Source organism: Apteryx rowi, unplaced genomic scaffold (genome assembly GCF_003343035.1).
Source record: "Apteryx rowi isolate R43461 unplaced genomic scaffold, aptRow1 scaffold_95, whole genome shotgun sequence".
Classification (NCBI taxonomy): domain Eukaryota; kingdom Metazoa; phylum Chordata; class Aves; order Apterygiformes; family Apterygidae; genus Apteryx; species Apteryx rowi.
The window spans coordinates 1,426,880-1,446,101 of NW_020451260.1; the positions used below are offsets into that span (position 1 = coordinate 1,426,880).

The window sequence follows — 19,222 nt, forward strand, 5'->3', positions numbered from 1 at the left end:
GCCTCTCATTTGGATTTTTGATACACTCATTAATTGTTCCTGGGCACAATTGATTTCCTTCAGTGAGTATCGGGATCCTCCATGACTCTGCGTAAATCTTCATCTTTGTCTCCAAGAGCAGTCAATATTTGCCCATTACAGCGTTCAGAGCTGTGAGAGTGAGGGGAGCGTAGTGGTGAAGGGACAGTCAATGCGGTGCCTTGGTTGCTCATGGCTTGCCGGAGGAGCAGGAGGCCCTCGCCGTCCTCTCTGGCTTTTGGCCACGAGATGGGCCTGCACCGCTGGAGCAGAGGGAGGCACAGCACAAAGGCACGCTTCTTTGGTAGTATGGTTCCACTTCAGTCCCGTCCCTGTCACCCCTGGGTTGAAGACAGCCAACAGATCACTTATCATTTCAGCAGATGCTCCTCTGTTTTTTTTTAAAAGCTGGTGTATCTTGTTAAGACATTCCTCTGGCTCTCATGGGAGTGTGTGTTAGCACAGTTGAAATGCAGAGAGGCTTTGAAACACGGTTTTATGCTCTCGAGACACCACAACACACCGGCTTTGCTCACCTTATTTGCATTGGGTCCTGGCAAAGAGAAGTGAGCTCTCCACTGAGTGAAACACAGATGCAACTCGGGTGTTTTCTCAGGGTCTTAATTGAATGAGAACAGTGGTATATTCCAGGTCAGTCAAGAATACAGGCAGCACTGGAGGCCTCCAGTTGACCTGTGATGTGTTAAATGTGTTTGTATCTTGGGTTTCATATTCATTCGTTCCAGCTTGTTAATGCCAAGAGTGTTACAAAACCTTTTCATATTAAAAAAAGGTTTTATCGTTCAGAATTATATATGTATTCAGCTGTACTTGCAAAGGGGACCAGAAGACCCTAGATTTGTCTTGTAACATGTATTTGATTGGAGGAGTTCTTGGGTCTCAGAGACACCTCTAGGAAGAGAATAGCAAAAAATCTGCTCAGAAGGAGAGGTTGTAGCTCTCGGTCAGTCAACTGGAGTTGTGAATTTTGCAATTTTGGTAATGAAATCTTGCAGCAAAGGATGTGTCTGGTCTGCTTTTACAGTAATTCTTTGACTAGCTCAAAGCTTGTGCTGCTTATAACAGCTTACCCTTCATTTCATTTGGGTGAAAGGGAGGGCTGGGGGAGACGTGGGTGCTTTTTAATGCTCTTCATGCTCTTTGAGTTTGGAGGAGGGCTGCACCAGTTCGTGTGGGGAAAGGGGGGAACCAGACGCAGCACCAGAAATAAATGCCCTTTGCCGTGGGGAAATGGGAGCTGAGAAACCAATTTCAACGGTGTTTCAAAATGACACTTGTCTGCTCTCTCCTGCGTGCCTGTGTCTGAGCTTTGCTGGCTTTTGCGCTGAAGCACAATGTGTTCTTGCTAAGCGTAGAGGAAAATGCTACTAGCACCTTCCTAGTCAACCAGAACAGGTTCCCACGCAGCTTTGCCAAGAGCCTGCAGGGTCATTAGGTGGCAAAAATAACAAGCAAGGACACAGGAGAAGCCTGTCCGTGCTCTGCTTGCTAGTTACTCTCTTCCCAGCTGAAGCTCTTGCGAGTCTCATGAATGGCATGGAGGATTTTGCTCGGAAACAGCAACATTTGCAAGAGGTTCTTCAAGCTCCAAGTCCTGCAGAGATTAATAAATTTCCTTGATGACTTAAATGGAAGCTGGCTTATGCCTCTGGATGGAATAGCTACTACACTGGGACAGATGGGGGAAATTGGTTTCCTGAAATCAACGGAAAAATCAATGATTTAATTTTGTTTTATCCCTCAGTGTCAGTTGTTCAGTGTGTGTGCTAGCAGACAGGACTACCTGTCAGCTGCAGCTACCAAGAGTTCATTTTATCTGCTTCAATACATGATATCAATCCTTTAATTGGTTAGTAACATGACTGAAGGCAATAGCAGATGTCAGTGTGTGTTGTAAGGGTAAAGGTCAGTGCTTTGGTTCGGTATCCCTGAAAAACCGTAACTTTGGGGGCTCCATGTTTTCCCTGTGTTTGAAATTCACAGCTCATAATAGCATCATCTCAGTGTTTTCCCTAAATGCTCTGTTTTGTTTGTGTCACGGATGCATCTCTCTGGGTAATATCTGTCATTTTGTGTGATGTGAAATGATGTCTATTATTACCGCACTGTACAAACATGGGTGCATTTTGAGGCCGGGGAATCTGTACATCTAGAATTGAAATCTGCCCGTGGACATCATGTCAAAAAGGACATCTAAGAGAATCTGATTGCTGCAAATCACCAGAAATGCCTTACTGCGTGTCTGTCTGCTTCTGAAGGTCACTAGGTAATGAAGAGATCATGGACTAGCAAGGAAAACCAGGGCAGCTGCCTCACAGTAGGTGTTTTCCTACCATTTTGTAAAGCATTCTTACATTCATAATACTCAGAGGCAGGGGTCTCTGGGCATCCTGCAGCGGTGGGGCCAGCCCTTGCCCACCTGAGGAATGAGCCCCACACGGCAACACCCTCAGGTGCACAGATAGGAGAAGACGGGCACAAGGCGACAGTGAGAGCACACGCCTTCAAGAAGGGCGAAGGAGGAAGGAGCAGCAAAGAGGGTCTCGGGCTGGGAGGTGAAGCAGAGGAAGCAGTAAAGGCATGAGAGGCCAGGGGACACCCGAGCTGGAGCAACGGCCCCTGGGCAGCAAACAGCATGTGGTGGGTAACGTGGAGGGGAAGCTGGAGATGAGTTTGSCTCTGTGTCCCCAGGGAGCCTGGCAGGGCACTAGCAGAGGCTGAGCAGTCATTGCACTTTGCAGCCATAAATATGCATTGGGTAGGAGAGAGTCAGGCAGCTCATGCTGGGTGTGAAGATCTAGACTCAAGTCCTTGCTCCAGCCGTGCCAAAGAGGGTTAGAGCAGTTAGTAAGGCTCAAACATCAGGCTGTTTTCACCCTGGTGTGGAAGAAAAACCTATCTCTTTGCAGGCAGGAGTTTGTCTCTTGTTCCAGGTTTCAGTACCTCCCTCTRCTTGTGATATTCCTGCCTCTTTCCTTTGCTGTTTATTCCCATCTCCTTCAAGGAATTCCCAAATCAGCTGTTCTGAAGAGCGGTTCCTTAAGATATCCAGCTCACCCAGTAAATTGGATGGGTGCCATGGTTCTTAGCTTGCACAAGATGAGTCTGCTGGGCAGTGTGGTTAAGCATGTAAATAGGATCTAGCCCAAGGACCTTTTATGGCCATCATAAGGGTGATGTCTGAGCATCTGTAGAGGAACTTGTGACAGKCAAAAAGAGAACCTTTGAATTTGAAAGCAAATGTGAAATATATGTTACGCTGTAAGGAACTGCCATTTGGCTGGAAGTCTTGGATTTAACACCCCTGCTTTGTAAAGGTGGCGCTGAGAATCGACATGGTTTCCAGAAATGTTAATCACATCAAAAAGTGTTCTTAAGTCATACAAGATTATTGAACATGTTCAATATTTTCTGAGATCCTGAGGACTGGATTAATCAGTAAGGAACTGCTGAGGAGAGAGAGACCCACAGTACACTCACTTAACTGAACTTTCCTAATTAGACCATTAGAAGAGAAATGTTAGCTGTTCTGTAGCTCTGGCAAAAGAAATGTACTGCCACACATGACAAGGGCTTCTGTGCTTGGCTTAATGGTGAAAAGTACTTTAGAGGAATCAAAGCCATTTTGTGAAAAGCTATTTGTCTAATGTTATTTCATGCTGCTGATGTCTCAGAAAGCAGCTAAAAAAGCCTCTGTTTAGCATTGTTAGAATGACAAGAAGTTAAATTTCCATTTGAGGGTCCTCATCAGAAAGCTGCCCAGACCGCAGCCTGGCTCCGTGCAGCCACAAGGAGGATTTGTGCTGGTGTTTGAGGTTAATCCACAGAGAAATCCCAGCTTGGCTATCGGACACAGATCAGYTCCTGAGTGTCGAACTCTGGGTTTTTTTACCAGGATCTCAAGGACCTGGTGAGGATGCTTACRAGGAAGACTTTCGGAAGTTTTTTCTGGGAGCTGAAAGGAGGATATGTTTGCTGTGCCCTGTCACGAGTCACCCACCAGCAGAGGCAGATTGAGCCTGGGTTGCTGAAACTTCTAGGTGGCTTCTGACTTGTTTCCCAGGCTAAAAACTGGTCAGCTGGGTAAAATCTCTCAGAGTATCTCTCCTGYCCCTCTAGCTGCTGGGTATGGGGGTGCTCAACGCATGCTGTGTATTTAGACCGCATGTAACGGCAGGTCTCTCTGATATTGAAAGCAGAATCCCTAAACACCCTCTCCTGCAGGGCTGGAGCTCACTCTTTACTCCGGAGAGGTTGTCCAAAGTGTGGATATCAAACCAGGAGCGCTACTTCAAGGCTTTTCCGGGAAGCGTTGTCGTGGGGAAGCTCAGCTCTGTGATGCAAAGTGCTTGTGGGGCAGATCTGCCCATGAGAAACATGCTGCAGTTCCTTGCCAGCCAGGCTGCAGGGACTTGGGGCATTTTTTTGGCCTTTTAATGATTTTTTTTGCTTCTTTTATTCTTGAGGCTTTCTTAGAGGGCTGACTGATCTTTATGTGTCAAAAACTAACTGGCGAAATGTCTTCATTGTGAAAGAAGCCTCATAAAAATTCATTGTTAGAGGCGTAGGAAGGAGTGCTGTAAGAATCACCAGCACAGTTAGACTCCACGATCTTAGCTCCCRTCACTGTCTTTGAGCTTGTTGCCGAGGGTGGAAGGGATCTCCCAGCGTGTTTCCCGTCATCGGAAGTCTTGGGGAGAGGCCGTTAGGGTCCTTATTGCTGCCAGGCCTGCGAGGGCGATGTAGCCTCCCCACATCTGGCTTAGCAGCCAGGAAGCTCGGTGCCTGTTCTCCCTCCTCTGCTTTCAGTGTTTATCCAGTGCTTCATCCCGCCTGCATTTTCTCAGTCCTGTTTTCCTAGTGATGCTTCCCTTTTCTTAAGCGGAAGTGACTCTGGAACCGGCGGGAGTGCGTTAGGGGTTGTGCACGTACCAGGAAGCAGGCTGGCTTCGCACCTCTCCCAGAGCTATTAAAAACAACAATATATGGAAAACAATTCCAGAAGCACACAGGGAGGGAGAAATTCATCTCAGCTTGAGGCTTGACGGCAGCTTGAGCGGCTCTGGTCGCACCCCGCTGTCAGCCGTGGTCTGTGATTGCGCTCGGGACAGGAGGGTGGCATCAACTCTTTTGGTGCCAGCCCCGCTGAGGTTGACCTAAACTGATCCTGACACTGCAGCCTTGCCTAACACCAGCTTTCCAGAAGGTGAGATATGGCTTTAGCTGTCTGGGTAAGCTCCCCTGGTTATTAGTGGATAGTCAGGCAGTCCAAGAAGGCAGTTCATCTTCTGGATTTAGAAGGCTGCCTGAGGATGGAAGCACAGGAGGTGAGTAGAGCTCTCTCCGCTGGTTGAGCATGAGCAAATGCCTGACTTGGGAATTATAAATGTAGCTAAAATTACCCCTACCCTGTGTGTTAGGAACATCTGCACAAATTGGAATTTATTAACTGGAATTTCATGCGTCTTTTAGGCTTTTGTCCCAAAAGTGGTGCGTCAACAGACTAATTCTCCTTTCGTGCAGGCTTTAAGGTCTTATTCCTGCCTGCTGCAGGAGTGAACCGGGTAGGATCAAACAGCATCTCTGGGAAGCGGCAGCAGGAGCCGCRTAGGAGGAGTTTTGCAGTGAAGCAGAACTTCTCTGTTTTGCGCTGCTCTGGGGAGCAGTCATCCAGCGAAGTGAGTCCCGCATTTTGCAACAACAAACAACTGTCAAACTTCCCACATCCACCACCCTTGGGAATGTTACCACTTCCCCTGGGCCTGGGGGCTAGTGGCACCTCCGTGGCACAGCCTTGCAGGCATCATCGGCCCGAGGACCCCACAGTGGGAGGCCTCTTGGCCTGGACACTGTGACCACTTCTTCCCGAGGTTTGGCCACGTTTCTGCTTTTGAGTCTGCATGCAATGGTGAACAGCCAACTGGAGACATCCAGGGGCAGGGATTTGAAGGTGCTGAGCACTTTCTCCTCCATGGGTGTCCGGTGCTCTTGAAAGCCAGGCTGCAGAGGTCTCAAGTCAGAAGCAGAAAAAAGAAGAGCACCTGAAAATGATCAAAATAATTAAGAAAACTGACCCTTAATCGCTCTGTTTTGCTCAGTAAGTAGAGCAAGGAGTTTGGCAAGGGGTATTTCTACAGTACTTMGTGAATAAGAAGCCCCGAATACCATTAGAAAAGACAAGGAGACCTTTTAAACTCAGCTTTSAGGACAGTACCCTGAACATGAGTATGTGATCGCCGTAGGCTCACCCACCGTGAGCTCAGTGGTGGGCAGTAGGTGTGTGCCACAAGTGGCAGAGAGGTGAGCTGACACGGTGCGGGGGGATTCAAACGTGTGCAGAAACCACTGGTGGGCAGCTGTGGGGGCAACAGGGTGAACAGTGCAGCACGGGGAGGGCRGACACACGGTCTTGCCTGGGGCAGAGAGGCCGGTCTCCCGCTGTGGCTGCGCGTTGGTAAGAGCRTTGCAGGGAGCATGGGTGAGGGGAGCTGACCGCTGGGTGCTGTCGGAGCGACGAGGAGGAGGCTGAATTACTTGAAAGATTCCTGAGTGCCTGCCACGCTATCTGCAGCAGTGGGGAAATGGCCGGTTTCCCCAACCGGTTGCTTGATTTCGGGAGCAGAGCRGCAAGGGCTGGCTGTCAGGAGGGATTCGCACGAGTTTTGTGCACCTCTGGGGGAGAGTTTGGCAGGACATTTGCAGGTACGTGAGGGCCRGAGGGGTCCTGCAGTGTACTGTTGCTTTGCAAAATACAGTTTAGACCTTAGCAGGTCCTCCATGCCCGTAGGTGCCCCTAGCGTGGCAGAGCAGGGCRTGGAGAGGACCCAAAGTGTGGGTTGCATTTCTCTCAGAATAGCCAGTAGTGACATTTCCACAGGCGTCAGGGCAAGCAGAGTTAGAAGAAAGTAGAGGACCTTGAAGACTCGCCTTAAACATCTCACTGCCATGGACAGTGCAGATCCCTAGGTGACGCCGTGCAATGCACTGCTGAGGAACTCTGTCGGGGCAGCACCATCTTTCTGAAGGACACTGATTTTTAAGGCTGCCCGGTATATGTCTGAAGATTTACGGTCTAGCTAGAAAGACAAGCCCTTGGCTAGTGAGTATATTTGATGAGTTAATTATACTGCATTGCACTTATATATGCAAAGTGCTTTTTGTTTGAAAGCTCTTAAAATATTTAGAGGCCGTCAGAGAATCGTCACCTACCATGCTTAGCGATTGCCAAGAATCTATTTGTGAATAAAGCACAAATAGGTTTTCCAGATTTGCGATTGGTATTTGATGCTGTCATAATGATTTAAGACTGGGGTATCTTGGGGAAGAAGGCCAGAACGAGAGTGCTGAAGCATGCAGCCTTCGTTTCGAGTCATCCAGCAGGCGTGCGGACGCGCTTCACTTGTGTCAAATGCTTTACTCTTATGAGTAACGCCATGGCTGTTCTCCATGGGAGACAGCGGYGGTCTCCTGCCAAGAGCCTACAGGTCGCATTGAGTTTGGGTGTGCATTCATATATTGCAATTCAGAGGAAAAGTGTCTTTTGACTTCCTTATGGCAGAGCAGGAATTGCTGGGGATCGGAGTTCACCCCAACTGGTTGCTGACCTGCTACGTTCTCCTGACACCGGACTGAAAGCCTTGGACCCTGCGGAGGGGTCGCCGCCGGAGCCCCATGTCCTCGTGGAATGAGGAGGGACTCTGGGTCCTTTGCCCAAGGAAGGGCTGCAAAAATTTGCTTTTTGTGATTTACCAAAAAAAAAAAAAGAAAAAAGAAAACCTTTCACCTGTCCCATCAAAGGCTGAATGTCAGATGCCGTAGCAGGTCTCATGTTACTATAGCTTCCTTATGACTTAGGCAGTTCATCTCTAATTATAACTAAATGACAATTACGAAGTAAGGTGAGAAAGACAATGTTTTGCCATGCCTTACCTTCGCGTCGTTAATATTTGGRCCCCCGGGTAAGTGCAGCTACTTGTGTGTCCGAGAGGATTAGCCCAAGGGGTCTTAAATACATGCAGCAAAGGAGGGGTGACCTTGCTGCAGCCGCGCAGCGAGCAGGTGACAAAGCAGGGTTTGGAGGGAGAGAGGCAGAGGGCTCCCTTTGGCATCGCCGCTCATCTCTTTCCGCAGCGTTTCCCCTGCATGTCGGCTCTACCGGCCGAGGCCTCCGAGGCGAGCAGGCAGGAGCGGGCGAGGGGAGGCCGGGTGCAATGCGGAGGCCTGTTTCCCTTGGCCGAGGGCTGCGTTTTGCTCCTTCCTCCGGGCTCTGGAGCCCCCACCCAGACGACTGCAGCCGGGAGCGAGGCCACGTGCATTCGCTTAGCAAAGCTGACCTGACCGGTGTGGAATTATTTGCCCTGTTTCTCCCTCCTCCCCTTCCCCATTTCATCCTACAGAATTGCACCGAATTCCCAGCTATCATCTCCGTCAGTGGTCTCCAGCTTTTTAAAGACTGAAAAACCATGAGCAGCTCTTAGCTGCCTTCAGTCCATGAAGTCACTCGGCCTTTCCCAGGCTCTGTGGAGGCAACGGGAAGCTGTGCCTGGGGCTGTACATGTGGTACCATGGCAGCGTCACAGCATCTTGGTGCTGAATGCGTCCTTACGAAGGACACAGTGAGAAATGAAGTCAACTTGCATTCTCCCACCAGGTTCCCCCCCCCGTCTTTATCGTTGGTAAAGGTGATGCAGAAGCAGAGGGATTCCTGCCTTCTCGGCGAGGGCTGCGTGCAGAGCAGCGCTCYGCCGAGCCGAGCGCGTGACCTCTGCTGATGAGCAGCAAATCCCCGTGCTCAGGATGACACGAGTCGTCCATCTTAATGAAGATGTTCTCCTCCTTTCCCTGGAACATGCTGTACCGTTAGCATTTCCCGAGGGGAAACGAGCTGCGTCGTTAGCCTGCTCTTGCACCCTGCTCCGAAAAAGCCCGCGAGATTCTTTCTTTATAGCTGCACTAAAACCAAGTGGTTTGTCAGTGTGACGCGAGAACTTGGCAGCCACCCACGTCTGCAGGCGCGAAGCCAGCGTGATCCACAGGCTGATGCCGAGCTTTACTGTGGGACCTCCAATTCGGTGGGCGTTGAGCCCTCTGACCGCCTATCTGAGTTGAGTTTGCTGCTTCCAAAGCTCTGGGAAAGCAAACTGCGGCTGTCGACGGCATGCTCCACAGCCTGTGACAGCAAAGGTAGCTCCAAGAGAGCAACCCATGTCTGTAACTAAGGTTCCCGCGGCGTCACTGCTCTGCCTGGGCCAGGCCGGAGCCTGCAACCGCCTCTCTCACCCAGAAACAAGCTTGGCGAGTCCTGCAGCGCTCATAGAGGTGCCTCCTTTCCCCAAGCGATGAGCCTGGGTGCATGGAGGAGGTGGCAGTGCAGAACCTTAAATGCAGGTCTGACAAGACTGTGCCAGGCTCCTTTATTCCAGTGCAGTTCCTGGATTGTGTCCCCGAGCGGGGTTCGTTTCAGCGGCAGGTGGACGGTTTCTTTTCTGTGCTGTTCGCCTACCCATCAGCAAAGCTCATAAACTGCGTTAGGTTCCTTTCGGATGGAAGGCGCTGCAGAAACGTAAGACCATTATTGCAGCTTGGCAACTGAGGCAATTTTACTTACCTTAGCTGGTGCGGGGCGCAGATACGAGTCACGTGTTGGTTGGGAACACTTTTCCCCTTGCATTTACATACAAAAGAGCAAAAAAACACCTGGGAAATTGTTGTTTTTAAGCCCAAATTGCATTCATTGCAAACTGGAGAAAGCCATGGYATTCTTTACCCTCAGTTGCTTAGCAGAAAACGCTTTGCACACCTCATGTACTGCTAATGTAATTTTCTTGCAGTTCAGTTAAGCATGTTTGTGCTAAGTGGGCAGTTGGAGACCGAAGTGTGTTATTCGACCTTAGCCTTCTGCAAATCACCTCGTAAAAATTTCAAACAGATTAAACCCCCCCCCCCCGCAAAATGGTATTTCGGCGCAAAAAGGAAAGATTAACCATCTGAAAAATGCTGGTAATGATGCGTGCGTTTGGAGGGCATAGCTAACGAATTTCCAGAAGGTCACTGTTTTGCTTGCGTTTGACCTTCGGGAAGAAAGCATTTACATAGCCAGGGCATGTTCGGTGGTGTTATCAAATGAGCCAATCTCTCCTTTTCTTGCAGCGCACGGGCTGAGGCCTGCGGAGGACTAGCCGGACGGCACAATGCGGGGAGCTCCTCCAACGGTGAACGTTGCAGCTGGCTCTGAAGATCGAGTGACRCTTGGGTTCGCTACCGAGAGACGCGCAAGGGCAAGGTGTTGGGATCGCAAATGGGGAAACCTGCTGCGCTGAGCACAGCGGAGAGAAAGTGAGCTTCGGTCCAAAAAGCGTTCACCTCCGTCCAGATCGAAAATGGAGTCTGTCTGCAAAGAAGGGGAGGCAATGAGAACAGCAGAGCCGTGCTGATTTCTGAGGAGCAGATCCAGCCCGCGGATGCGCTTCGCTGGTCCGTGTGACCCGGTCGCACCTCGCGGGCAGAGAGGCTGTGGGGGCAGCGAAGGGGCTATGGGGCGGCTCTGGGCTCTGCCTCACCGCAGCGGGCTTGGCACTGGCTGCGCCGCAGGGCGGCTGCCCTCGGACTGAGGCCGCGGGGACGGGCGACGGGACAGCACGTTTGTCGGCACGAGCGAGCCCATCGTTTCAGCATTGTCTTGGAGACTTCAGGGAAGAAAAACAAGAAAGTGGCTGAAAAATTTGGTAGTGTTGATCTTTTAGTAACAAGAAAAATCACCTTGCTGTGTTTTGATAGAGAGCACTGCTTCTTCACTGCATTTGAAATATCCACACTGTTTGGAAAGTTTCCTCTACCCCTTGATTTCTTATCTGGTTTAAAACATTTTATTTGTGTGTGCGTGTGCATTTTTGCATATTTTTGGTGTGCCTGCCTGTCAGGAACCTTCTCATCTTGTAATCATGGGCTCAGAGCAAGAAATCCCCCAAGCATCTATGAGTAATAATGACTTGCTTTATTTCAAAACACATTTGTGATCCGGAAGTTCTTTGACTCTCCCAGTTTTTCAAGTGACGAAGAAGAAAAGCCGAAAGAGGACTGAGCCCGCGATGGCAGAGAAGTGCGACTGTATCGCCAGCATGTACGGGTACGATCTAGGCTGCCGCTTCATTAATTTCCGGCCTTTGGGCTTCGGTGCGAATGGACTGGTGCTGTCAGCCCTTGACAGCAAGAGCTGCCGCAAAGTTGCGGTGAAGAAGATCACCATCAGCGATGCGCGGAGTATGAAACACGCCTTCCGGGAGATCAAAATCGTCCGCAGGCTGGACCACGACAACATTGTGAAGGTGTATGAGGTGCTGGGACCGAAGGGGACCAACCTACATGGAGACTTTTTCAAGTTTAACATGGTGTACATCGTTCAGGAGTACATGGAGACGGACCTGGCTCGGCTGCTGGAGCAGGGGAAGCTCACCGAGGAGCATGCCAAGCTCTTCATGTACCAGCTGCTCCGAGGGCTGAAGTACATCCACTCAGCCAACGTGCTCCACAGGGACCTGAAGCCAGCCAATATTTTCATCAGCACGGAGGACCTGGTGTTGAAGATTGGTGATTTTGGGCTAGCCAGAATAGTGGATCAGCATTACTCACATAAGGTACGTGACGCAAACTCACCCAGATTGTTTCTCTTTTCATGAGTTGCTGTTCAGGATGGGCAGACGTTGAAATCAAATCACCTGGATACTTTTGCTCTGGGTCGTGTGAGGAGCCAGCCGGGTGGTCACCTCCGCTCTCGTGGGCAGCGATCTTGGTTGCGGTCACGCTGTACCGGTTGAGCCCTGGCTGGTTGCTCATTTAACACTGCTGTGGGAGGAGATTCAGCAGTTTGGGTGTTTGCCTGTCTGCATTTGTGCTTCTTCAGTCCCCCGGCACGTGCACGTGTGTAACAGAAGCAACAGGACCACAGCGTTTCTTCTTGGGAGAAACTGTTCACTGAGCCTCTTCAGGGCACCTGTAAATGCTGTTAGGATTCACGCTCCCTTTTCTAAACCAGGAGGTGTTTCCTGGGTGTTAGTTCATGGATTCGGCTCTCCCAAGCACACTGCAGGTTCAGGGCAGAACGAATCTCGAGCTCTGCAAAGTGAGGAGCAGGGCACCGTAACTCTTCAAGTGCCGTTCAGATTTTTTTTACTGCTTTATATCAGGCTGCTGCTTTTCTTCCATCGCAGCAATGGCTGTGGGGGTTGTGTGTTTGCTTGTTTTATTTAAATGACTAAACTTGGTGGTTTTTGCTTTGCCTCTTTCATAAAACATGAGCCGCCATTCACCTCTGCAGCGGAAATATGTGAAAAGGGTATCTGACTCTTGTTAGCAGACATTGTATTCGTATTAATCCTCATTTTTGTGCCAAGTGTCCTTGGTTTTTCATTTGCAGAATGTTTCTTCTTCCAGCATTTCACTCCATGTCCTAGCTGGCATCAGCCATTGCACCACTGGGAACCAGATCTTGTGATGCGGATCAGATTTGCTGCTGTCTCTCTCCATGTACGTTCCTCTGCAGAGAGATCACAGAAGAGGATTTCTCTGCTGTCCCTCCTCCGCTCGATCACACTGTTAAAACCACGGCTCCTCCGGGATGAGCTTACAGTGGGATGAGGCTCATTAGGGCTGTATGTGCATTGCTGAGCAAATACTCGGATAGTGGCTTAGCGAAACTCCCCTGGCATCTTCTCCAGCTGTAGCGCAGCTGAGAGTGGCTTAGCAGCCAGCAAGACACCCTGCCAGTTTATACAAGTATTTACCAAACCTAGGAGCTGCCACAATCGAGGTTGCTTGTGCAGCTTGGTTTGGTCCTTTGTGTGTATCTGGTCTTTGGCCGTACGATGATGTACACTTCCCTGGCCCCCCAAGAGAGACGCTGTTTCATTCATTGCAGGCTTGGCCTGCTCTGGGCTCGGCGAGGGCTCTGAAGTGCAAGAGAAGGCTATTTGCTGCAGGATCCTCTTGCAGAATTTTTTGCCTCGTGTAGGAGGTGTGGGTTACGTGCAGGACTGATTGCATGTGCGCTGTTAGAGCAGGCCAGGGTTGCTTAAACCGGTCTTTTTAGCCGGTCGCTAGCAGCGTGCTTTTTGTTTTCTGAGACCTACTTGAGACAAGCCTATGTTCTTACAATTTATTTAAAGCTCTTCTTGTGCGTTGGCTTGAATTCAAGGTGTTTCATGTTTTTTAAGACAAAAGCTGGCGGCAGGGCCCGTACCCTAGAATAACCCACAGCCTKCTGCTCATGTCCTAGATGGTGAGGACACGGGTACAGTCATTCCTCCTCTGTCAGGTTTGGGGTGTTCCAGGCAGCAGGAGACAGTTTCTGTTTGTTTTCACAGTCCTCCGTTTGCATAACCACACAGAGGAACCACGTACCTGTTGAGCTGGGGAGGCCGGGCATGCACCTGAGGAATCAGAAGGTACAAGCTAGTTGGGTGTGAAGCATCTCCAGCCCCAGACGCCATAGGAGAGCCTACAAGGAAATGAATCCCTGGGTTTTCACAATGATCGTGAGGCGTCAGTGGCGGGTGGTAAGTGGGCCGTGGCCACCAACAGCGTAAGCAAGTTATCGAAGAGGGGCTCACAGACTGCCGTCAATGCTGATGGTACCACCCGTGCCGTCCCAGGACGTGGCCTGACGGGCCCTGGGCAGCCAAAATACGGGGATGTGCAAAAGGGTGGCCGGGTGTTGCTCCGAAAAGGGTACACCGGATGGTGGTTTCAACCAGTTCAATCAGACACAGGGATGCTGGGAAAGCCAGTTAAAACAGTGCCTATAGACAAGCRAGCAAAAAAGCTGCGCCTGAGCTCTGAATTACGGCACGCGGAAGTGAAGAATGTTTGAATTTGAAACTTTAATGGTGTGGCCCAAAGAGCAGGAACTAAGCAGGAGCAGCCTTTGGTTTGCTAGCAACTGAGGCAACAACTCCGTGTTTCTCTAAGCAATTCAAGGTTGTCTTGTAGTGGCTAATCGCGAGGGAAGGAGGCTTCCCCCAGCTCTAGCATTTCTGAAGCCCGCTCCCTCCCTGGGCTCCTCGCGCCAACGGGCAGAGAGCAAACACCCTTGCTGCTCGGTCTCTCAGCTCACRCCTTCAACAGCGCTAAAAGTTGCGATTGCTTCTGACCCAACCAGATGAAATCAGGAGCGATTGCAGCGAGGGAGGAAATGTGAGATACGCTGTGCTTACATTATCTACGTGGTAACTAGGCCAGGCATGTGGGAGAGCCGGTATTTGCCTCCTAAGGGAAGCTCCCAGAATTTGGCACCGGCTGCAGGGAGATGTTTTTTTGTTGTTTTCTGCAACAAACTGCCCATGTCGGTGGCTGTGAAGATGCCTTGAGCCTTGCTGTATAAGCGAGGTGGGCTCCAAGCGATGAGGCTGCRCTGGGAGGCTCCCGGGCGGAAACGGCTGGGCTACTCAGGTTTTCCCTGTTCACGCTACTTGCTGTGATGAGTATGGAAAGAAGGAGCTTGGGGGAATGTGAGGAAGACCTCAGCAATCTGGTTGGGGCTGTCCACACGGAGCRGGGAGGTCCCACAGCCCTCACAGGAGGGCTGCCGAGTGAGCGGTTGTTGCAGTAAGATGGAGGGGACGAGGTGGTAAAACACATGGAGCGTATTGATTGGGAAGGCCGGAGTTACGGGTGGTCCCGGTGGTGAGGGGGAAGCTTGTGGGCACTGTGATAGAGTGGTGGTCGGAGGCCTCGTTCAAAGGGAGACGGTGAGAGCTTTCTGCATAGTTCTCAGAGTAAAAAATGGCCAACCGTGGCAAACGCAGCGCCACGAAGCGCGTGGGCCRGCTCAGCGCCCTTGCCGTTCATCTAAAGTAGAATAGAGAAGGAAGGAGAAAAGGAATGAAGCGAAATGCAGGAAAATAAATACCTGCCTGCCTCCGAAGAGGGCAAAGCCATCCCCTCCTTGGACGGTCGTTGGCAGTGACTCCGTTTGCCATCCCTGCTTTCCGCAGAGTCTCCTGCCCTGAGGTTGTCAGAGAAGGGCTGGTCCTCTCTAGAAGTGGCACTTTCTAGAAAGCCGTTAGTGAGCTACATCCTGTGGTTTCCTCTGCGAAGGGTCGTATGCATGGGCAGCTACTGAACCCCACAAAATAATTTAGGGTATTGAAACCAATTCCAGACTCGGACAAAAATGCATCATGCTGTATTTTTCCTCCAAGCATACTTAATTCAGCATCTTGGCAATGAAACCCTCCCAGGGAGCAGTAACCCTACATATATTGCTCTCCTTTCTGGTGGTAGTGGGATTTTTTGTCTGTATTCTTGAYCTGCTGTCCATGAAGCACAGACGCGGAGCAGGAGGTGCTGGGGACGGAGGAGTCGCCTGCCTGAAGCCRCGGTGGGCGGCCTGGGAGGCTTGTGGGTGCGTGGTTATTTCTAAGTCCTTCATGTTATGTGTGTTCCTGCCGCAAAAGCCAGCTGAAGCTTTGGTTCGCGGTGGCTGTGGCCTCCAAAGGGAAGCGCAAAGGTGCTGAGCGTGGTGTAAGGATTTGTATGTTGGTCCGTCCACTGTTCCTTCCTGTTAAAAGACATGTCTTCTCACTGCATCTGCTCAGCCACGCTCCGCTACAGGCAGGCTAGAAGACCTCTAATGCCCGTTTGGACCCAGTCCTTTGATGCAGAGGATCCACAGGGTGTTATAGCTCAGGATGGTGGCCGGGAGCAAGAGGAAGAAGTGCCGGTGAAGGCACCAGCCTTGAGACCAGAGGTTGCCTGCAACTCCAGGCAGGATTGCGGTAACCTTGTAGCTGTAACATATCGCTGGTGCCAACAGTAAATTCTCAGCGAGTGACAACGGCTGTAAAGCACGTATTGTCGAAGGGAAAGGGTGAGTAATGCCGTTCTCTGCTGTCTTCTCAAAAGGAGTAGGCAAGGCAGAAAGGACAAACGAGCTATGAGCAGCTCGTGATAGATTTGCTGGGGGAGCTGGGCAAAGGAAACAGCTAAACTTTGGAGCGCTGGAGTGTGGGAGTTGCTGCTGTATGGAGCTGCCTGGGAGAGGGGCCCTGGCAGGGTATGTGATGCTCTCTGGTGTGAAGCCCTGGTCAGCAAAGAGCAGAATCAGAGTGGAGCAAACCAGAGCATCCAACAGAGTCAGGCTGTGTCTTCTTCTGACAGCCGGCTCTGGAGCGGAGCTGGTGCCATGGGGAGCCAGGTTTGCTGAGATCCTGGGAGCAGGGCCAGAGCGGGAATGCCAGATCTGCAGGGAGCGCTGAGGTCAAATTGTGGYCCTAGTATAAGCTCAGTGGATATGAACTTCAGGTTTTTGGCCTAATTTAGGATGTGTTTGTGGAGTGGCTCCATTTCCTGGTCCATTGGTTGGATACAAGCCACAGAAGTCTATGGGATGTGTTATGATGCCCATGAGCTGCTTAGAGCAAATTCGTTCCTTCCCTTTTCGTTGTCTTGGAGACTTACAGGAAGCTCTTCTGGGAGGGTTCGGTGCAATCCTTTTACAAAGGTGGTAACTCAGCTGAGCAATTGCCTCCTGAAATGGATGAGACAGGCAGGAATGATTGCACTGAAACAGTTTTCCAGCCTGTGCCCTCACGCCTGTACGTGTTGGTAGAGGACACGATGCCAAAGCCCCGTTGGTGAGCATATGCCAGGCCTGGGTCTGAGAGGTGCTGCAGAGTGGACTTGGCCAGGAACTGCATCCAAGCAGTGTAGGAGAAAGTGGAAGCGCTTGGATCATTCTAAGGAGCAGCGTCCGCACTGGCTTGCTGCCCCAGTGAGTTGTGGAGCCTGAATTTAGGGTTTCTGCTGGCAAGAACAAGTGCAGGGCATGTCCTGAGGGGGGGCTCCGACTTGCCTTGCTTTACTTTACAGTTTAGATATGCAGGGACCAGGCTGATGCATGGAATATAAATCCATTGCTGAGGATGTTAACATCTCGTCGTCAGGAGGGAGGATGTAGCTTTGGGGGAGAGCCGAAATTATTGCTTCAGGGGAAAGCGGCGGTGTCCTAGTGAAGGTCGAATGGTGGAGGCAGTGGCACAGCACCATCGCTGGGTGCTTGGTGGATGCCGGAGTTGTACAGCTCTGATTTACTCATATTTGAAAAATGCTGGCAAGAGGGCGAAGCAAAGTAAAACATGAACAGATTTAGGATTCAGCTACTCCTGATACTGCCTAGTTGCTGCATGGCTTGGAGTGCTCAGTGGCCAGATTTTTCCTTTTTTGCAGCCTGCTTTACACCGTGTGAAAGGGTTAAAGGCAATGAAAATGGGTAAGAACTCTCTGTAGTACCGAGTCCCGATTCTAATTGATTTTGAAGGCAGTTACGGTTAATGCCATCCAGGCAGGAGCTTGAGAGCGCTGGAGGAGTGCGCTGGAAGTTTAATAAACTTGCTACTTCTCAGATAGACGCTACATGCTGCAAAAAAGGTGTCTGTGCTGGTGGGACATTGCAAACACTGCTCATTTTAGCTACGCTGTTGCTAGATCCTGCTGTTTCTGCTGCATTTATTCTTGCGTTATCTGACCTGCCAAGATCCACAGTTCTTCGCTGTACGATCACGGATTGCTGTGGTTCCAAGAGAAAGCAAAATATCACGTGGTCTGCACAAGGAGACGTGATACAATCCACAGCCAGTTTCYGGTTAAAGTTACTATTTGGTATTTTAAAAGGGTAAGATAAAATCTTTTTCTTTAGCTAGATTTTTGCATGCATGGTTGTCAGTCTGCCTTGATTTTCGTGTTTGCGACAAGGTCTAAATGTACTTTGCATCTAAAGATCAGTGGGTTTCTGTCTAATACGGCTCTGGTTTAGTTGTTTGGGGTTTTTTTTTGTTTTAAGTCAGGTGCATTCAAAGACCTCTCCCGAGAGAGGGTAACTCATGGAGAAAAACACCCCAAATAAGGCAGCACTACGTGAATACACAAAGCAACCAGTTTGAAGAGTGTCATCCAGTCAGAGCCTGCAGGATAACGTTAGGAGTTGTCTGTCCCTTTCTCCTGCGGAATTACTGTTATTTCTAAGCAATTCTCCACTGGCTTAATAGCAAGCAGGGCTGCGGGAAGGAGCTGTCAGGCTGGATGGCAGAGGCTGCAGCTTCTTTGTGGGACGTACCTTTGCAAAATGCCACTGCTTTAAGGTCTCCTAATTCCTCCCAGTGCCCAGAGACTGTAGCTTGGAAAAAAAAACAAAACACAAAACARACAAAACAAAAGGCAAAACCCAGAACCCCACTGTGCGGTGAGAAATATCAGTGCGACTGCCCCACGTACRCATATATAACATTTTCGAGGTGCCAGTCACCCTGTCCCTCCCACCGCCACGCTGCACGCCAGCGGGAGCGCATCATGTTCTGCTGTTGGTCTCATCCGAGCCGGGCGTCACCCGTCGGGTCCCAGCTCTGTTTCGTTGGGGCCGCGGCCCGGCTCTGCGGTCTGGTCCCCGTGAAACGCTGGGGAAGGCAGCGGCGTTCCCGTGGTTAGCACCGTAGTGGTAGCGCGACTCAAATCCGAGCCGCACCAGAAACGAGGAGCTACGGCAGGAGGATGTAGGCTGGGGTGGCATTCAGTCCTGTGTTTGCTTTCCAGCTCTGCTCAGATGACTGAGAAAAATCCGTTCCTTCCCGTGTTTCCCTTTCAACCTCTGATTTTCTTGTCTGCTCGTAGAGATTTGTAAGCTCGTTGCTCTGTTTGTGCTTCATATACTGCCCTGCCTCGGAAGACTCAGTCACGAGGGAAGAGACCTCCAGGCATCTCCGAATTCGAAGCTGCTGAGCCACTGTCCTCCTTCCAGGTGGGACTGATCAGAGCAGAAGTCCTTATGTCCTGACTGTTGATCGTGCCAGCAGGTGCTAATGCGGAGCTGCCCCAAAACAGATTAAATCATGCTCTTTTCTCTGTGGGTAATTAATTGCTAAGAAGATCCAGTAGATCCAAACCTCCGAAGGTAGCGCAGAATTACAGCTCTAGCGTAGTAGTTTGCTTGCGAGTCTTTGTGGCAAGAAAATGTCAATCTTAAGTGCTTGGATTTTTCCCCCTTATGATCTRCTGTATCTGGAATACGCTCAGACTGGTGCCTAGGGCCTGCCAACACGACAAATGGCAGGTTGCGTGTTGTCGTTYGTCTACAAGGTTGCAGCTAGTCTGACCCGACGGTTCTCAAATCCCAAGCCCCTGCTWACCAGCCTGCTAA

The 19,222-nt window shown here is 50.5% G+C and overlaps 1 protein-coding gene across 2 annotated transcripts in view; it reads left to right on the forward strand.

The window, feature by feature from the left end:
- The first annotated feature begins 11,126 nt into the window (after positions 1-11,126).
- MAPK4 (mitogen-activated protein kinase 4) overlaps positions 11,127-19,222 on the forward strand; it is a 36,691-nt gene continuing 28,595 nt past the window's right edge. For both annotated transcript variants that reach the window (XM_026092254.1, XM_026092253.1), the window contains exon 1: positions 11,127-11,672. In XM_026092254.1, the coding sequence (XP_025948039.1) occupies positions 11,127-11,672 (546 nt within the window). The remainder of the gene's footprint in view (positions 11,673-19,222) is intronic.